This window comes from Colobus angolensis, unplaced genomic scaffold (genome assembly GCF_000951035.1).
Source record: "Colobus angolensis palliatus isolate OR3802 unplaced genomic scaffold, Cang.pa_1.0 Scaffold42, whole genome shotgun sequence".
In the NCBI taxonomy this organism is placed as follows: domain Eukaryota; kingdom Metazoa; phylum Chordata; class Mammalia; order Primates; family Cercopithecidae; genus Colobus; species Colobus angolensis.
The window spans coordinates 6,085,240-6,099,274 of record NW_012117599.1 but is presented as its reverse complement, the minus strand read 5'-3'; the positions used below and the strand labels follow the sequence as shown (position 1 = coordinate 6,099,274).

Sequence of the window (14,035 nt, the reverse complement as noted above, 5' to 3'; positions counted from 1 at the left end):
GGAAGGAAGGAAGGAAGGAAGGAAGGAAGGAAGGAGGAAAAGGGGAGGGAGACAGAGAGAGAGAAAGAGAGAGAGAGAAAGAAAGAAAGGAAAGGAAAAGAAAAAAGAAAAGAAAAAGAAAGAAGGAAAAAAAAACCTTTACATTGAAAGGATGAAGAAAAATGACCTTTGCAGCGGTGAGCAACAGCAACACCAGCTTGTGATCACGAAATACCATTTCCTATGAAAAAAATCCTAATTCCTGGAGAGATGGCTGACTCCAGGGCTAAGGTGGGAAATGAACAAAATGAGCCTGGAACTTGTCATATCAGAAAGCAAGAAAGCTATCAAAGACTACTAACAAACTCATATCTAAACACCCAAGAGCCAATGTGAAGAGATTTCTACTGGCCAAAGCTGGGACTATTTGAGCATCAATAATCCTGATTTTTTTTTTTCAAAGAGGCATACATCAACCAATTACAATGTGTTTTATTTATTTAGATCTTGATTCAAACATGTTGTTTCAAAAAAACACATAATCAAGGACATTTGAATAATGAATGAATATTTGATGAAATTTAAGGAATTATTGTTAGTTTTTTATGTATAATAATGGTTTAGTGGATTTAGAAATTAATACTGAAATATTTGCAAATAAAATGCTAATAACGTCTGGGTATTGTTTCAAAATAAGCCATGAGGATAGCGGGGTGGGAGAAAAGATTCAAAAGATGGCCGTAATGGCCGGGCACGGTGGCTCAAGCCTGTAATCCCAGCACTTTGGGAGGCCGAGACGGGCGGATCACGAGCTCAGGAGATCGAGACCATCCTGGCTAACATGGTGAAACCCCGTCTCTACTAAAAACTACAAAAAACTAGCCGGGCAAGGTGGCGGCGCCTGTAGTCCCAGCTACCCGGGAGGCTGAGGCAGGAGAATGGCGTGAACCCGGGAGGCGGAGCTTGCAGTGAGCTGAGATCCGGCCACAGCGCCCCAGCCTGGGTGAGGGAGTGAGACTCCGTCTCAAAAAAGAAAAAAAGATGGCCGTAAATTGATAATACTTGAAGTAGGGGGATGGATACATAGGGGTCCATTCTTTCTATTATTTTTGTATCTACTTAATTTTTTCCATAATAAGAAGTTTTAAAAAGTTCTATACGCTTGACCTACTATTTATATATACAGTGTGTAGTAGATATGAGTTTGCTTCGCAACTTCAGGGCAAGAAGTGACACATTATTTTTAAGAATCAAGTCCAATCTGCTCCAAGCCCCCACTGCTTAGAATGTTGAGGACTCTAACCTACAGAGTGTTTAGGGGATGGCTCCTTCCCTGTAGGGTTGCACCAGAACCTTTGGGTCTTTAAAGTCATCCGGAAACAGGAGCTAGGTCTGGAGCGTCACTCTATGGAACACTCCTTGTTCCAGCCTATGGGATCTGCCTCTGTGACTGCTCACTTCCCACAACACTTCACCTCTCCGAGGTCCCTTCACCTGGTGAAGGACAAACTGGACAAGTCTCTACTTGCAGAACCCCCTTCTGAACTTGTCTTCATCTCCAGCTTCAGGAGGCTCACACTTTCACCTTGGTTGGACCCTGTGTAATTCTGCTCGGGCTGCCAGAACCAAACACCACAGTCCAGGTGGCTTAAACACACCAGGAATTCATTGCCTCACAGTTCTGGAGGCTGGAAATCCAAGATCAAGGTGCCTGCAGGGGTAGTTTCTCCTGAGACCTCCCTTCTTGACTTGCAGAAGGCTGCCTCCTTGTTGTGTCCTAACGTGGCCTCTCCATGTGCATGTGCATCCTGGTGTCTCTTCCTGTTCTTAAAAAGACACCAGTCCTATTGGATTAGGGCCCACCCTTATGACCTCATTTAACCTTAGTTACCTTTAAGAAGGTTGCAACTCCAAGTGCAGTCACATTGGGGGGGAGGGCTTCAACATATGAATTGGGTGGGGGGAGGGGGCCATTCAGTCCTTAACAGATGGCTCTTTTGCCTCTCCAGGCCAAACTTCCTAAATGGACCTGGCCTCTTTAACAGAGGTGTTGGCAGTGAAATTGTCTTCCAGGGACCTGGCAACTTGTTTTGGCCCTGACATGCAAAACCCATCACTATTCTGGGAGAGAACTGGGCAGCAAAGGCTTGGCTGCCTCTGGTGAGAACCAATACAAGCGTTCCATGTCTCACAGCTTCCAGAGCAAAACTCAGCATCCTGTTGTATCAATCAATGGGCATGTACAAAACAGGCAGGGACAGAGAAGGGAGTCAGGTGCAAGTCTCCAATTCCTTCTCACTAAGGAATTTTCTAATGAGGTTTAAGAAGTGTGGATAAGTGACAGCCTGCACTCTCCCCTCTGGAAGTTGTTTCTGATCTTGAACTTGCCTCATATGGTTATGCTTATCTTAATTTATTTTCCAATGTCTTTAATTGTCCTGTTTTTACTAACAATTTCTATGGAACAGTGGTTCTCAAAATGAGATCCCAAACCAGCAGCCTCAGCACCACACGGAAATTTTCTAGAAATGTAAATTCTCTGGCCCCACATCAGATCTTTAGAAGAGAAACTCTGGGGTGAGGTCCAGGCATCTGTTGTAACAAACCCTCTATGGGGTCTGATGCATGCTCAAGGTTTGAAACCATGAATCGAGAAAGCTTAAAGGTTCACTCCTGGAAAGGGTATGCAGCCTTGTAGTTAGTCTTTCTCGCCTGAGTCCTGGGCTGCACTGTTCTCAAGTATTCCTTGGGGTTCTCTATGCACTATATCTTTTTAATGGCTTATAGCGAACTTCCTTTTGGAATCTGTACTCAAATCAGACCCTCTAACTTTTTACAATAACCTCAGCATGTAACACAGTGGCTTGTACACAGTATGGTACTTCGTATTTGTTGAATAGGTAAACAAGTTAGTGCATCCAATCATAAAACACTTATTTTGATGCAGTTCATGTTCAGTTTTATGTAGGTTAAAAAAACAAGGATTCCAGTAGCTAAACTTGATTATCTGAAATTAAGAAAAATGTTGTCTCAGTTTCAGGTTCAGTCCTAAGTGATAAATAACTACTTCTGGTGGATTCCAAGATGAGCATCATCCTGTGTTACTCTCAGTTTACAATGACAGCTTCCCCATCAACTTGGCAGAAACACCTGCATCTAGCTCTCTAGACTGGCATCGAAGCATTAAAGGTATAAACTAAGACAATGGGGTTGCACTTCAGCAATAGGGAGCTTCGAGCCTGGACTCTTAGGAGATCTCCTGAGCTTTTCCTGCAGTACAGAGTGATGCAGGAAGAATGGGACACTCAACATCCTCTTAGTGACTAGGTTACATATGAACATGCCACGAGGACATCAAGAGTTATTGTCACCTTTCTCAGTTTCTACCACGAGTCTGTGTTCCTTTCCTTCTTTTACGTGTTATGCGACAGGCACCAGTAACTATACATAATGGTGGAGTGGGATTTTCCCCCACAACTCTGAGAAGTCTCTGACAACTTCATTTCCAGGCAGGATGGACTCCACCTCGCTCCCATCAGGTGACTCAGAGGTTGCTACCACCCTCTTCCCTGCACAGGACACAGCATCCTGTCTACAACACCCACTGCCTGCTGTGGGAAGTGCAACCAATCGGCTGCACGGATCCTACAGCGTGTGGTGTGCAACTTCTCGTGGGGACATGAAACACCTCAGGTGATACCCCTCTTCCTCACAGCATCAAGGAAATGAAGCAAACACTGTACCATGTCTGTCTTCAGAGGGAGAATGAGGTCTTCCTAGGCTCCAGGCACCACCACATTCACTCCCTTGAGATTTGCAAATTGTATCCTCCACCTATTTTTGACTCTCTTGCATTTGTTTTATCACAGGCAGGGAACACAAGCTTTATATATGAGGGCGTGTAAAATCTATTTTCTAAAATCCAGGTTCTTGATGAAAAGTGAAGGAATGAAATGAGTCAATGGATTTATCAGGATCACACCCCAGCCTGCATTCCAGGTAACATTCCAATGGAACCACGTCTGAGTCAGCAAGCCTTTGACTCAAACAATTAGTGTGTCGAAAACTCCTTGAAAACACTAACCAAACTAATGTGCACTGAAGTACAGAAAAATTAGCCCTTAAAGATTAGCAGACTAGGTTCTAATCCTGGCTCCTCCATTGATAAACTCTAAAACCTCCAGCAGGATATGTAATTTTTAGGAGCTCAGTAAGATGCAGACAATATTTACCTCCAAAGACTCCAGCAGGGAGTAACCATAATAATGTACATAAAGCCTCTGGCAAAATGGTAGCCTTGTGTGGTTACTGAGTGCTCAATGCAGCTAGTGGGACCTGGGAAATGCTGTGTAAGATACATACCAGGTTTCAAAATTTAGTATGAAATGAAAAACGTCAATTATCCTATTCTTTATAATACTGATTACATGTTGAAGTAATATTTTGGAATATAGTGTGAAATATATTACTTTTTTAAAACGTACACAATTATATATTTTATCTTACACCAGAAATCAAGAAAAATGATGTTGACAGGTTGACTTATTTTTGTGCCTGTCTAAAAAGCTTCTGCTACTACTGAAAATCATTAAAAAGTATCCGGAAATCACAGACTTCATATACTTTTTAGGTTTTTATCTTGCAAAGTTAACTGTTTAAAAATTGTGATCATATACCTGTAGGCATCAGAATTTTCTCCATATTAGACAACTAAAAATTAGATACAGACATTGATAAATATTATCTATAAATTCTAACAGCCAGGCAATATCTATTCTCATTGCTTGACCTTTGAATTCAAACTTAAAATCCACACTATTTCTTTAATTGGCCTTATATAATGGCACTCTAAAAATTTTTTCTGATTAAAAAAATATATGGACACTCTATGCTTAACGTTGGAAATCTAACAGATTTGGGTCTGGGTACATGCAGCCATTTCTCTTTTGCCACCTGAAAGGTTGACTAGCTGTGGAAAGCTCTCCAGGGCCAGACAGAACTGCCTGATCTCTGATCTAGCAGGATCCGCCCATTTCCTGTGGTGGGAAAGCCTGTAGATTTCCTAACCTGGTTGTTGTAGGGTTCACTGGGGAGCCAGCAATAGTACTGGGAATAAAGAATCAAGTGTAGCCAGCCTTCCACAGAGAGGTCCCAGGGAGTGCGCTAACGGGGCCAATGAGACATCTATGTGTCCTGAAGAAGCCTCCACCTCTAGACAGCCCTCATTTCTGCTGCATCCGGAGTCCATTCACGTTGACAAAGAATACCGAAGCCATTTGATGAGTTCAGAAGTGTTCTTGAGTGGCTCCTGAACTGCTCACCACCTGGTACGGTTTGGCTGTGTCCTCACCCACATTTCATCTTGAGTTGTAGCTCTCACAATTCCCACGTGTTGTGGGAGGGACCTGGTGAGAGGTAATTGAATCATGGGGGCGGTTCCCCTCACACTGTTCTCATGGTAGTGAGTCTCATGAGCTTCCATAGTTTCATAAGGAGTTTTCCTTTTCACTGAGCTCTCATTGTCTCTTGCCTTCCGCCATGATTGTTAGGCCTCCCCAGCCACGTGGAACTGTGAGTCCATTAAATCTTCTTCTTTATAAATTACCCAGTGTTGGGTATGTCTTTATCGGCAGCATGAAGATGGACTAATACACCCTTACACATATCTAGTCCCAACTTACCTCAAGGTAGGTGATGCTAGAGGGGGCTGAAGGGACTTCAGGTCCTCTACATCCCAACAAAGCCTCCCTCAAGGGGCCTAGACCTGGCAAGCCACTGAAGTTGCCCGTTTCATCCCCTTAGGCAGTTCTGATCGTCTCTTTCATAGTGGAGGCTGATTCTGCTCCCGGGGCATTCAACCCATTTTTCCTAGCTCTATCTTCTGGCTCCTGCATTTGTGTCTCTCCAAATAAATTTAAATTAACAAATGGGTGGCCTACGTCTCCTCTTCTACAGGCGGAGAAGGCAAGTGTAAAAGCCCTTAGCACACAGGGCCTGGTGCATAGCAAATATACACAAAATCCCATTGCTCTCATTGTTAATTACCCCAAAGCAGGATGGATTGATCAGAGTTGAATGATATTTTGATTTTTAAAGGAATATATGCTTGCTTCTACCAATTATTTTCTTTTCTTTTGACCCATCTTCATTGGATCTAATTTGAAGCCTTGTCCTGCTGTGTCCCCCTCCTGCAATGAGGCCACAAGTGGTCCCTGTATCTAAGTGTGACCTGACCACCAAAGGGCGTCATCTCTCACTTCAGAATCCATGCAGTTCAAACTCACACCTGCTATTCTGGCAGCTGCATGCTTAAAGTCTCTTTTACACACAGTTACTATAGGCTCTGCTTTAACATCTAGAATATACTAAGCACTGTTTCAAGTAACCCCTTTAGTTAATTCTGCATTTCCCCAAAGGAGCACCATACCTTAAGACTGTCCTCAGCACAGTGGTTGCTCAACTTGCTAGATTGACCAGAACGCCACCAAGTTCCCAGAAGTTTACTAGTGTCTACACTTACTCAATGAGGTATCCTGCAAATGACATTCTGGGGACAGTAAGGCCTTCCAGGAGGCAGCACTGAGGAAATGTGCTCTATGCCAGTAAGATACACGAGGTGCCAACAGGACAAGGCCCTTGTGAAATGAGACAGCTCCATGTGTTTGCCAAGGATCAGACAAGGATCCCAGCTCAGCAAAACCAGCTCTTACGTCCCTTCCTAGGGGTGAGCCACAGAAGTTAGAGGGGACAACCTCAGAACCCTGATTTAGGATTTGGACACAAAGAAAGCCCACAGGTCCCAACCTTTCCGGGTTGGAGGTCTGCTCTCCACAGCAGGCGGGGCCTATGCTGGCGACTGTGCTTCCAGAACAGTCCCCCATTCCAAAACTTGACTTGTTGCATCTGACCTATGAGAAGCCTGCATTTGGCATCAAGATCATCTGTGGAAAAGGGATCCCTGGGTTTCTAGGAGCTTCAACTGAAAACACACCTAGTGGAACCCATTTCTGCAGCCGCTTCTGGAAGTGCTGACACGTGCTACAACATGGATGAGCTATGTGACAGAAGCCAGTCACAAAAGACCACACGGTGACTGGCTCCATTTCTGTTAAGTGTCCAGAACAGCCAATCTATAGCGAGAGAAAGTAGAGTAGTGACTACCTAAAGCTTGGGCGGGATGGGGGGAAAGGAGCGGGTGGAGGGAGGCAGCGATTGGAGGATAACAGCAAAGGGGTATGGAGCATCATCTTGGGGTAATAAAAACGTGAAAATTGTCAGTGACGGATGCACAACTCTGAATAGACTACAGGTCACCCAATTGTCTACTTAAATGGGTGACTTATGCAATATGTGAATTTTATCTCAATGAAGCTGTCAAAGAATCAGGAAGTACTCAATACCATTCATTGTGGAACGGCTGCTTAATATTAGTTTCTAAAAGCTGTAGTTCCATCAGGATAAGAGCAGAATGGCGTTGGTCAGCTCTGTCCGCATCCCTCCACAGAACTCTGGTGAGCAACCTGCCTGCATTTTACACTTTTGGCCAAAATAGAAATGAGGATTTTTTTAAAGTCGTTTTGTGGTGGAAAATCTAATCCAAATTTCTTAGAAACAAGCAAGGATCCTTGCAGTGTTATTCCAGCACCCAAGCTCCAGCTGGAGGGACTGGTGAGTACCAGGAACCTGTTAAGGGACAGGATGGCCCATGCCCAGTGCAGTGGAGCTCTGCAGCCCTCCTGGAGCTGCACTTCCCCAGCACTTCCTGGAAGGAAGACCTGGAAGGAAGTAAGACCAGAGCACTTCCTCGCCCATCCCACACTGCACAGGTGGGGCTGGTTTTCCCTTGGATTAGCATAGGAGTTATTTCATGCTACTTAAGCAAATAGCCAGGGAATCTGAGTGCCTGCTCTGTGTAAGCCATTATGTTTGGTAGTTTAGGAGGAGCAGAGTTTGAATTTAATAAGTGGTTAAATTTGAGAAACCATCTCGGCTCATAAGCAGGCTATGTATCCTTTAGGAAGCAGTGAACAAGATAACAGCAAAGAAGCTGGGCAGGACAGAGGCAAAGATGAGCCCGTTTCAGGAAGAATGTGACACATGGATACAGTCTGATTCACCTAAGGGAGAGGTAGACCAGGTATGGGAACGTAATATTTGAGTGCCTATCTTCTCCCATAAGAAAATATAGTAACTACTTTCCCCAAGTTTTGATCCCTTAGCCATTTCACTTTACAGAATACATTAGCTACTTCTGCTTAATGAAGCATTTTTTTTAAGTAGATGCCAGAGAATGCACCATTTTACTGTATTTTTTAATGTGATGCCAAAGACACAGAGCTAGTGTTGGCTGAAGGGTCTTGATTGGATCCCCCGTTGCTTCCTTTACGTGAAATCTCAACCAGTGGAGGAGAAAGTTGGAACAGGAGGAATGCATGAGGTCTCAAGAAAACTCCACCAGATTTTTACTGCTCATCATCCACCAACGGCAACACATCAAGTAGGGAAAGAAAAATCTTACTCACCTGACAGCCTAAGTACTTACAGTTTTATTTCCACATTAGAGAGATAACATGTTTCTAGGATGAAGCACGACGTGGTTTATTAATATACCTAATTGATGACGATGCAGCACGGGCAGCCGCGGAGACTAAGGCGAGGTGCCCATACTGAGAGCGTGGTCCCAGATCTGCCTGACGGGGATCATGCCTACCAGGCCTATGGGGGCTTGATGGAGAACCCCAGCGCTTAGACACAATGACCTTACATTGAAGGGGCTCCAATTATTAGACCCAAGTTAGTATTTATGCGCCAAACTGAGAAAGAGCTACTTTAATTGTCCTATTACAGACATCATGCTGTTTTACTTTTTGATGCAAATTCAAAACTGCAAAAATGCAACATCATTTCTTTCTTAAGGATAAGGACCAGCTTTACTCCATATTGGCTTCAGGAACATGGTGATGGAGGTTCATCTCCCACTTCATCTCTGAGATCTTGAGACAAACATTGGCTACTTTCATAATCTGCGCCTGGCCTTGGGCAAGCCCCTGTCGTCTGAGATAGCAGAATACAGGAGCCTGCTCTGGTGCGGGCAGCTCAGGGGAGGCAGGTGTGTGCATAAAATATGGATCCTCACAGGAAGGAAACATTCTGAAGGGTCAGAACATATTTGAAACTCATGTCACATAAAATAGGTGTCATTTTTACTTTATTTAAGGAAAAAAGGTTGGGGGGACAACAGTAATTTTCATAATACACAGTAGACAAGTTAGCACTGCAAAAAAAAAAAAAAAGGGCTGTGTACTTGCCACCAGTCTGCTTTGCAGCTTTTATAATTAGTAAATTTAATGCAGTTTGTCATTTGTATTACTATTTAGCAAATTAGTAATTGGCAAAATTAGGGTAAGTGTGCTACAACTAAGACGAAAACCTAAATAACCCATAAAAAAATCACTTAAAATAAACCATAAATATGTGGTGCGCATTAGTGTAACAAAATCATTTTTGTAAACATTTTCTCCAACATTAACATGTGCATGGGAAAAAAGTAAGAACACTGCACTCAATACAGAAAGGGTTACTCTGATTTCAATACAGAAAGGTTATTACTTACGAAAGCTTTGAGTAAACCTAGAGACATTTTTGTTTTGTTTGGAAGAGTCCTCCTGTAACAGTTTGATGTTCCGTATGTAATGGTATCATTACAATACTGTCTTCTCGTGTAATTTTGCCATATTGGCACTTCTGTGGAGAAGTCACTACCCTGTAAAAGGGGGGAAAATAACTCCTTTCCTAAAAGAATCTAAACATTTCAACGACTCCCAATCTTTTATGGAGAAACTTCACTGGGTACCTGCATCAAGCTATAGCAACTCAATCTGGTTTACAAGGGGGTGAGGCTAAGAAGGGAAGGAAAAAAGGCAAGTAAAGCACAGACCAGGAAGCCCCCACCTAGAGGAACAAAGGGTGGTCCAATTTCAGTAACTTAAGTCCAACAATGGATTCCATTCAGTTCACCACAAACACCAAGAGAGTGCCCACGGGGTGCCTGGAGCTACACAAGCAGGGCAAGCACAACTCGGTGTGAGCTCAGACCCCTTCACCACCTATGGGAAAGCGAGTTTTCCTCAAGTTCTAAGCACTTGGTAATTCCAATGAAACACCATTTGCATGTTTTGTGTAACCCTTGACTTACAGATGTGCAGCTTCAAGTCTTTGGATAATGTAAGACCACGATGCCACATTCTTTGTTCTCTGCCTTCTTCCACTTAACATCAGACATTGAGCATTTCTTCAAAGACATCTGCCCACCTTTAACTGTTCTCTAAAGCCAGGAAAGGAGCCACAGTCACCTGTGCCTTTCCTTCTTCTCTTGATATGTACACAAGTGTGTTCACTGTGGCATGTTTCCTCTTATGAAAAGCCTAAACATGGATATAAATCACAAGCAGGAATTTAATTCTAACTAAAGTCCTGTGGCAATGGAATCCAGCCTACCTCAAATCCCTTTACAGGTAAGATTAACTTTTCAACCTTCTCTAGGTTAATTACAAACCAGTAGGTGGCTTTGGCCTTCAGCACTGCTCCAAATTCATACAAATGAAACATCCATTTCCATCTTCTTTTCCCTCCCCAAAAAGTAAGGCTTCTCAGCTTATCTTGTCTTTATGGGTATACACAAAACCACCAGCTGCTGTGTCTGCATTCACGGGTGGATGTACTTGTCTCACCAGATGTTTGTAGCTGAAAGGAGGGCCTTTTTCAAAAATACTGAACCAGGAAGAGGAAACCGACAGGGGCCAGAGTGGGTGCCAAGTGGGATGGGAAGCAAACAGGTACAAATGGCTGCTGTGTTTCGGTGGGTGGGGGCAGAGGGAAAATCCCCCATTTTCACAATATACAGGAAAATTAACCACAAAGGAAGATTAAGCCTAAAAAACAGCACATTTCTTCTGATGACTGAGGTTAAAGCAGCCATAATGCAGTATTTCCACTCGGAACTCGACAAGAGGAAAGATAGATGGCAGGACTGGGACACGGAGCCCTGATCTTTTCCTGAGACGGTAACATCCTTAGGGGAGCTGAGTGATGACCATGAAGCCATGAAACAGATTCTTTCTCAAGACATTTATTACAAATGTCATGAATATATTCATAAAGTAAAATTGGTTTAAAAAACAGAGAACAAGAGAGCAAGTGAGAAAACGAGAAAAGCCAGGACTTCGGTATTACACCTAAAACACAGAAGATGCCGACTTCATGAATAAGCAGAATTAACTACATTCTTAAAATAGTTTTAGTGCATTGCATTTTTAGAAAAGGGAAACTCCCCCGCCCACAAGAAAAGCTTCCTGCAACACTGAACAGTTTGTGTGACTATTCTAATGTGACCATCTGTCTGCTACCACCCACCCCCCACATCGAGAACAATGAGATCTCTTGTGTCATGGGCTGCAGTTGCCCCATCAACCTTTAATGCTGAATCTGGTGAAAACAAAGCATTCTGCTTTCTAAACTTGGAAGTAAATTGCATCAGCCTTAAGGCTATTTCCCATCTTCATGGACAGTTCTTGTGCCTGCTGACTTGTGACAATAAAAGTCAAACTTCAATCTGGTCATTTTGGTATTAAGATTAAATTAAACATTAATGGTTTCTTCCAAAAACATATAAACTAAATCACCTCTCAATGCATTAAGAACAATGAGGTAGGCAAAAAAAATAAACATGTGGTTTGAACTTTTTTCTTTCTTCTGCAAGTGCAGACTGTGGTAAAACTGTTGTTGCACTTCTAGGTTTAAACAAAAATTAAACCTTTAACTGAGGCAGTGCTAATACTGCCACACAACGAAGTTCTGGCCATTATACAAAATGCACACGTTTTCTTTTTCTTTTTTTTTTTCCTTTTTTTTTTTTAGAACCATCTGCACATGATTTAGGCAACCTGGTACACAGAAAAATGACTGAGTTCTTGGCCAGGACCCCCCACCCCAAATCCAAAGAAATAAAATGGGACCCCTTAACCCACCCCGCCCCATCTCCCAAGCCCCACCCACGAAAAAGTTATCCTAGTAACTGTGTCTTTCACATTTTATAAATATTAACTTCTTAAACCTGCATCTTCTTCTTTGTCCACATATTGTCACATTACAAAAAAGAAATGTCAATTAAATACACTGTTAATGTTACTATATTAAATCTGCTCTCTGCTTCAGCACTCTGCTCCTTTTACCACCACTTCTCACCTCCTTGTGCCCACTGCCAATAAAACCAACGGCACGTTCACCGTCGCCACTGTCAGACACCCACAAGACAGAGTCATTCAGAGACAAGGAATTCTGGAGCTGGAGGAAAGGTGTTTGCTTTCCAGTATGATGCTCAATCCCAAACACTTATAGCACCTGATGGTAGAATCTGAACAGCACCAGCTGCATTGCAGCCTTAATTTATTTTGGAGTAAGAAAAAAAAAAAAAAAGAATGGGGATAAACTGGTAAAACAGGAACAGGAAGGAGGGGAGAGAACCCAACACACGAGGTCTGCACACACAGCTGTCCTGGTTGCCCTCGGTGCAGCTCCAAGCTCCAGTTACAAGGAATTCCAAGTTCTCAGGATCTTGAAGACTCTGGAGGCCAGTAATCCCTGGATCGCACTGCTTCTACCAGCTCAGAAGAGAAGTCCTGCCTAAGGTCATGAAATAAACCTGACTGCTGCCACCAGACCGAACAGAGGCAAAGAACACCTGCAAAAGCCAGAAAAGAGAGGGCATGGTTACCATGGTCATGCAGCACTTCCAGCCAGGGAATCTAAGCCACCACCATCCTCAGCACCGTACAAGAAGCTCACACCCCCAAGAGCCTTTTCAAAAGAAACTCTGAGGCCGGGCGCAGTGACTCACACCTGTAATCCCAGCACTTTGAGAAGCCAGGAGTTCCAGACTGGTCTGGCCAACATGATGAAGCCCGTCTCTACTAAAAACACCACGTGGTGGCACACACCTGTAATCCCAGCTCCTCAGGAGGCTGAGGCATGAGAATCAATCACTTCAACCCAGGAGATGGAGGCTGCAGTGAGCCAGGATGACACCACTGCACTCCAGCCTGGGCAACAGACGGAAACTCTATCTCAAAAAAAAAAAAAAAACCGGGCGCGGTGGCTCACGCCTGTAATCCCAGCACTTTGGGAGGCCAAGACAGGTGGCTCATCATGCGGTCAGGAGTTCAAGACTTGCCTGGCCAAGATGGTGAAACCCCGTCTCTACTAAAAATACAAAAAATTAGCTGGGCATGGCGGTGGGCGCCTGTAATCCTAGCTACTCAGGAGGCTGAGGCAGAGAATTGCTTGAACCCAGGAGGCAGAGGCTGCAGTGAGTCGAGATCACACCACTGCACTCCAGCCCAGCCAACAGAGCGAGACTCCATCATCAAAACAACCAACCAACCAATCCACAAAAATCTCTGGGGCAATTATCAATTTATACTTTGTAAGGAGTGACCATCTGCAGCCAATTTTTATTACAACTCAGGCTTGTTACTACTAACTCCTTATACATTGGCATATTGTGAGAACACAAAGAAAAAAATGGATGTTTCTGAAGAGTTATTTCTTTCTGCTTCTACTGTTAACATCTTCTAATGAATAAATGTCTTTAAAAAACACAATGAGCAACAGGGAACACTCCTTAACAAAGAATTTCTTTTTAAAAATCAACAAAAAATGTATTAATTCTTCATATAATCCATAAAGTAATAGAATTTTTGTGCCTTTTATTAATAAATCTTAAAGGACATGACATGCATGATAAAAATATTTAAGTGCCTGAAATTCAAAGAATGTTATAGTTGCAGCTACAGTAAACATACTTACGAAAGTATAGGCCAACAAGCTGACAAAATCCTGGATTAGGTCTGAGCTATAGAGGTTTTCAAGGTCACAGATTTGGGAGATAATCTGTAGGCAAAACTCCACTTGAAACTGAGTGGTAGGGTTGCAGAAGACAGTGGGTAGGGGTGAAGCAACTTTGTGTTTGGGATGTACTGGGCAAGCAAGACCAGCTGCC

The 14,035-nt window shown here is 43.3% G+C and overlaps 1 protein-coding gene and 1 pseudogene across 6 annotated transcripts in view; both read right to left on the bottom strand.

Annotated features, from left to right (window-relative positions):
- Window positions 1-9,170: 9,170 nt before the first annotated feature.
- LOC105522163 lies at window positions 9,171-11,484 on the bottom strand (annotated as a pseudogene). Its single transcript, XR_001003397.1, has one exon. The product of XR_001003397.1 is annotated as an uncharacterized LOC105522163 (transcript).
- Window positions 11,092-14,035, bottom strand: part of MAP4K4 (mitogen-activated protein kinase kinase kinase kinase 4) — a 189,954-nt gene continuing 187,010 nt past the window's right edge. For 3 of the 5 annotated variants that reach the window (XM_011956595.1, XM_011956597.1, XM_011956596.1), the window contains one exon: window positions 11,092-12,718. In XM_011956595.1, coding sequence (XP_011811985.1) covers window positions 12,635-12,718 — 84 coding nt within the window. In that variant the 3' untranslated portion in view covers window positions 11,092-12,634. The remainder of the gene's footprint in view (window positions 12,719-14,035) is intronic. The other 2 variants (XM_011956594.1, XM_011956593.1) reach the window with 2 other exon arrangements.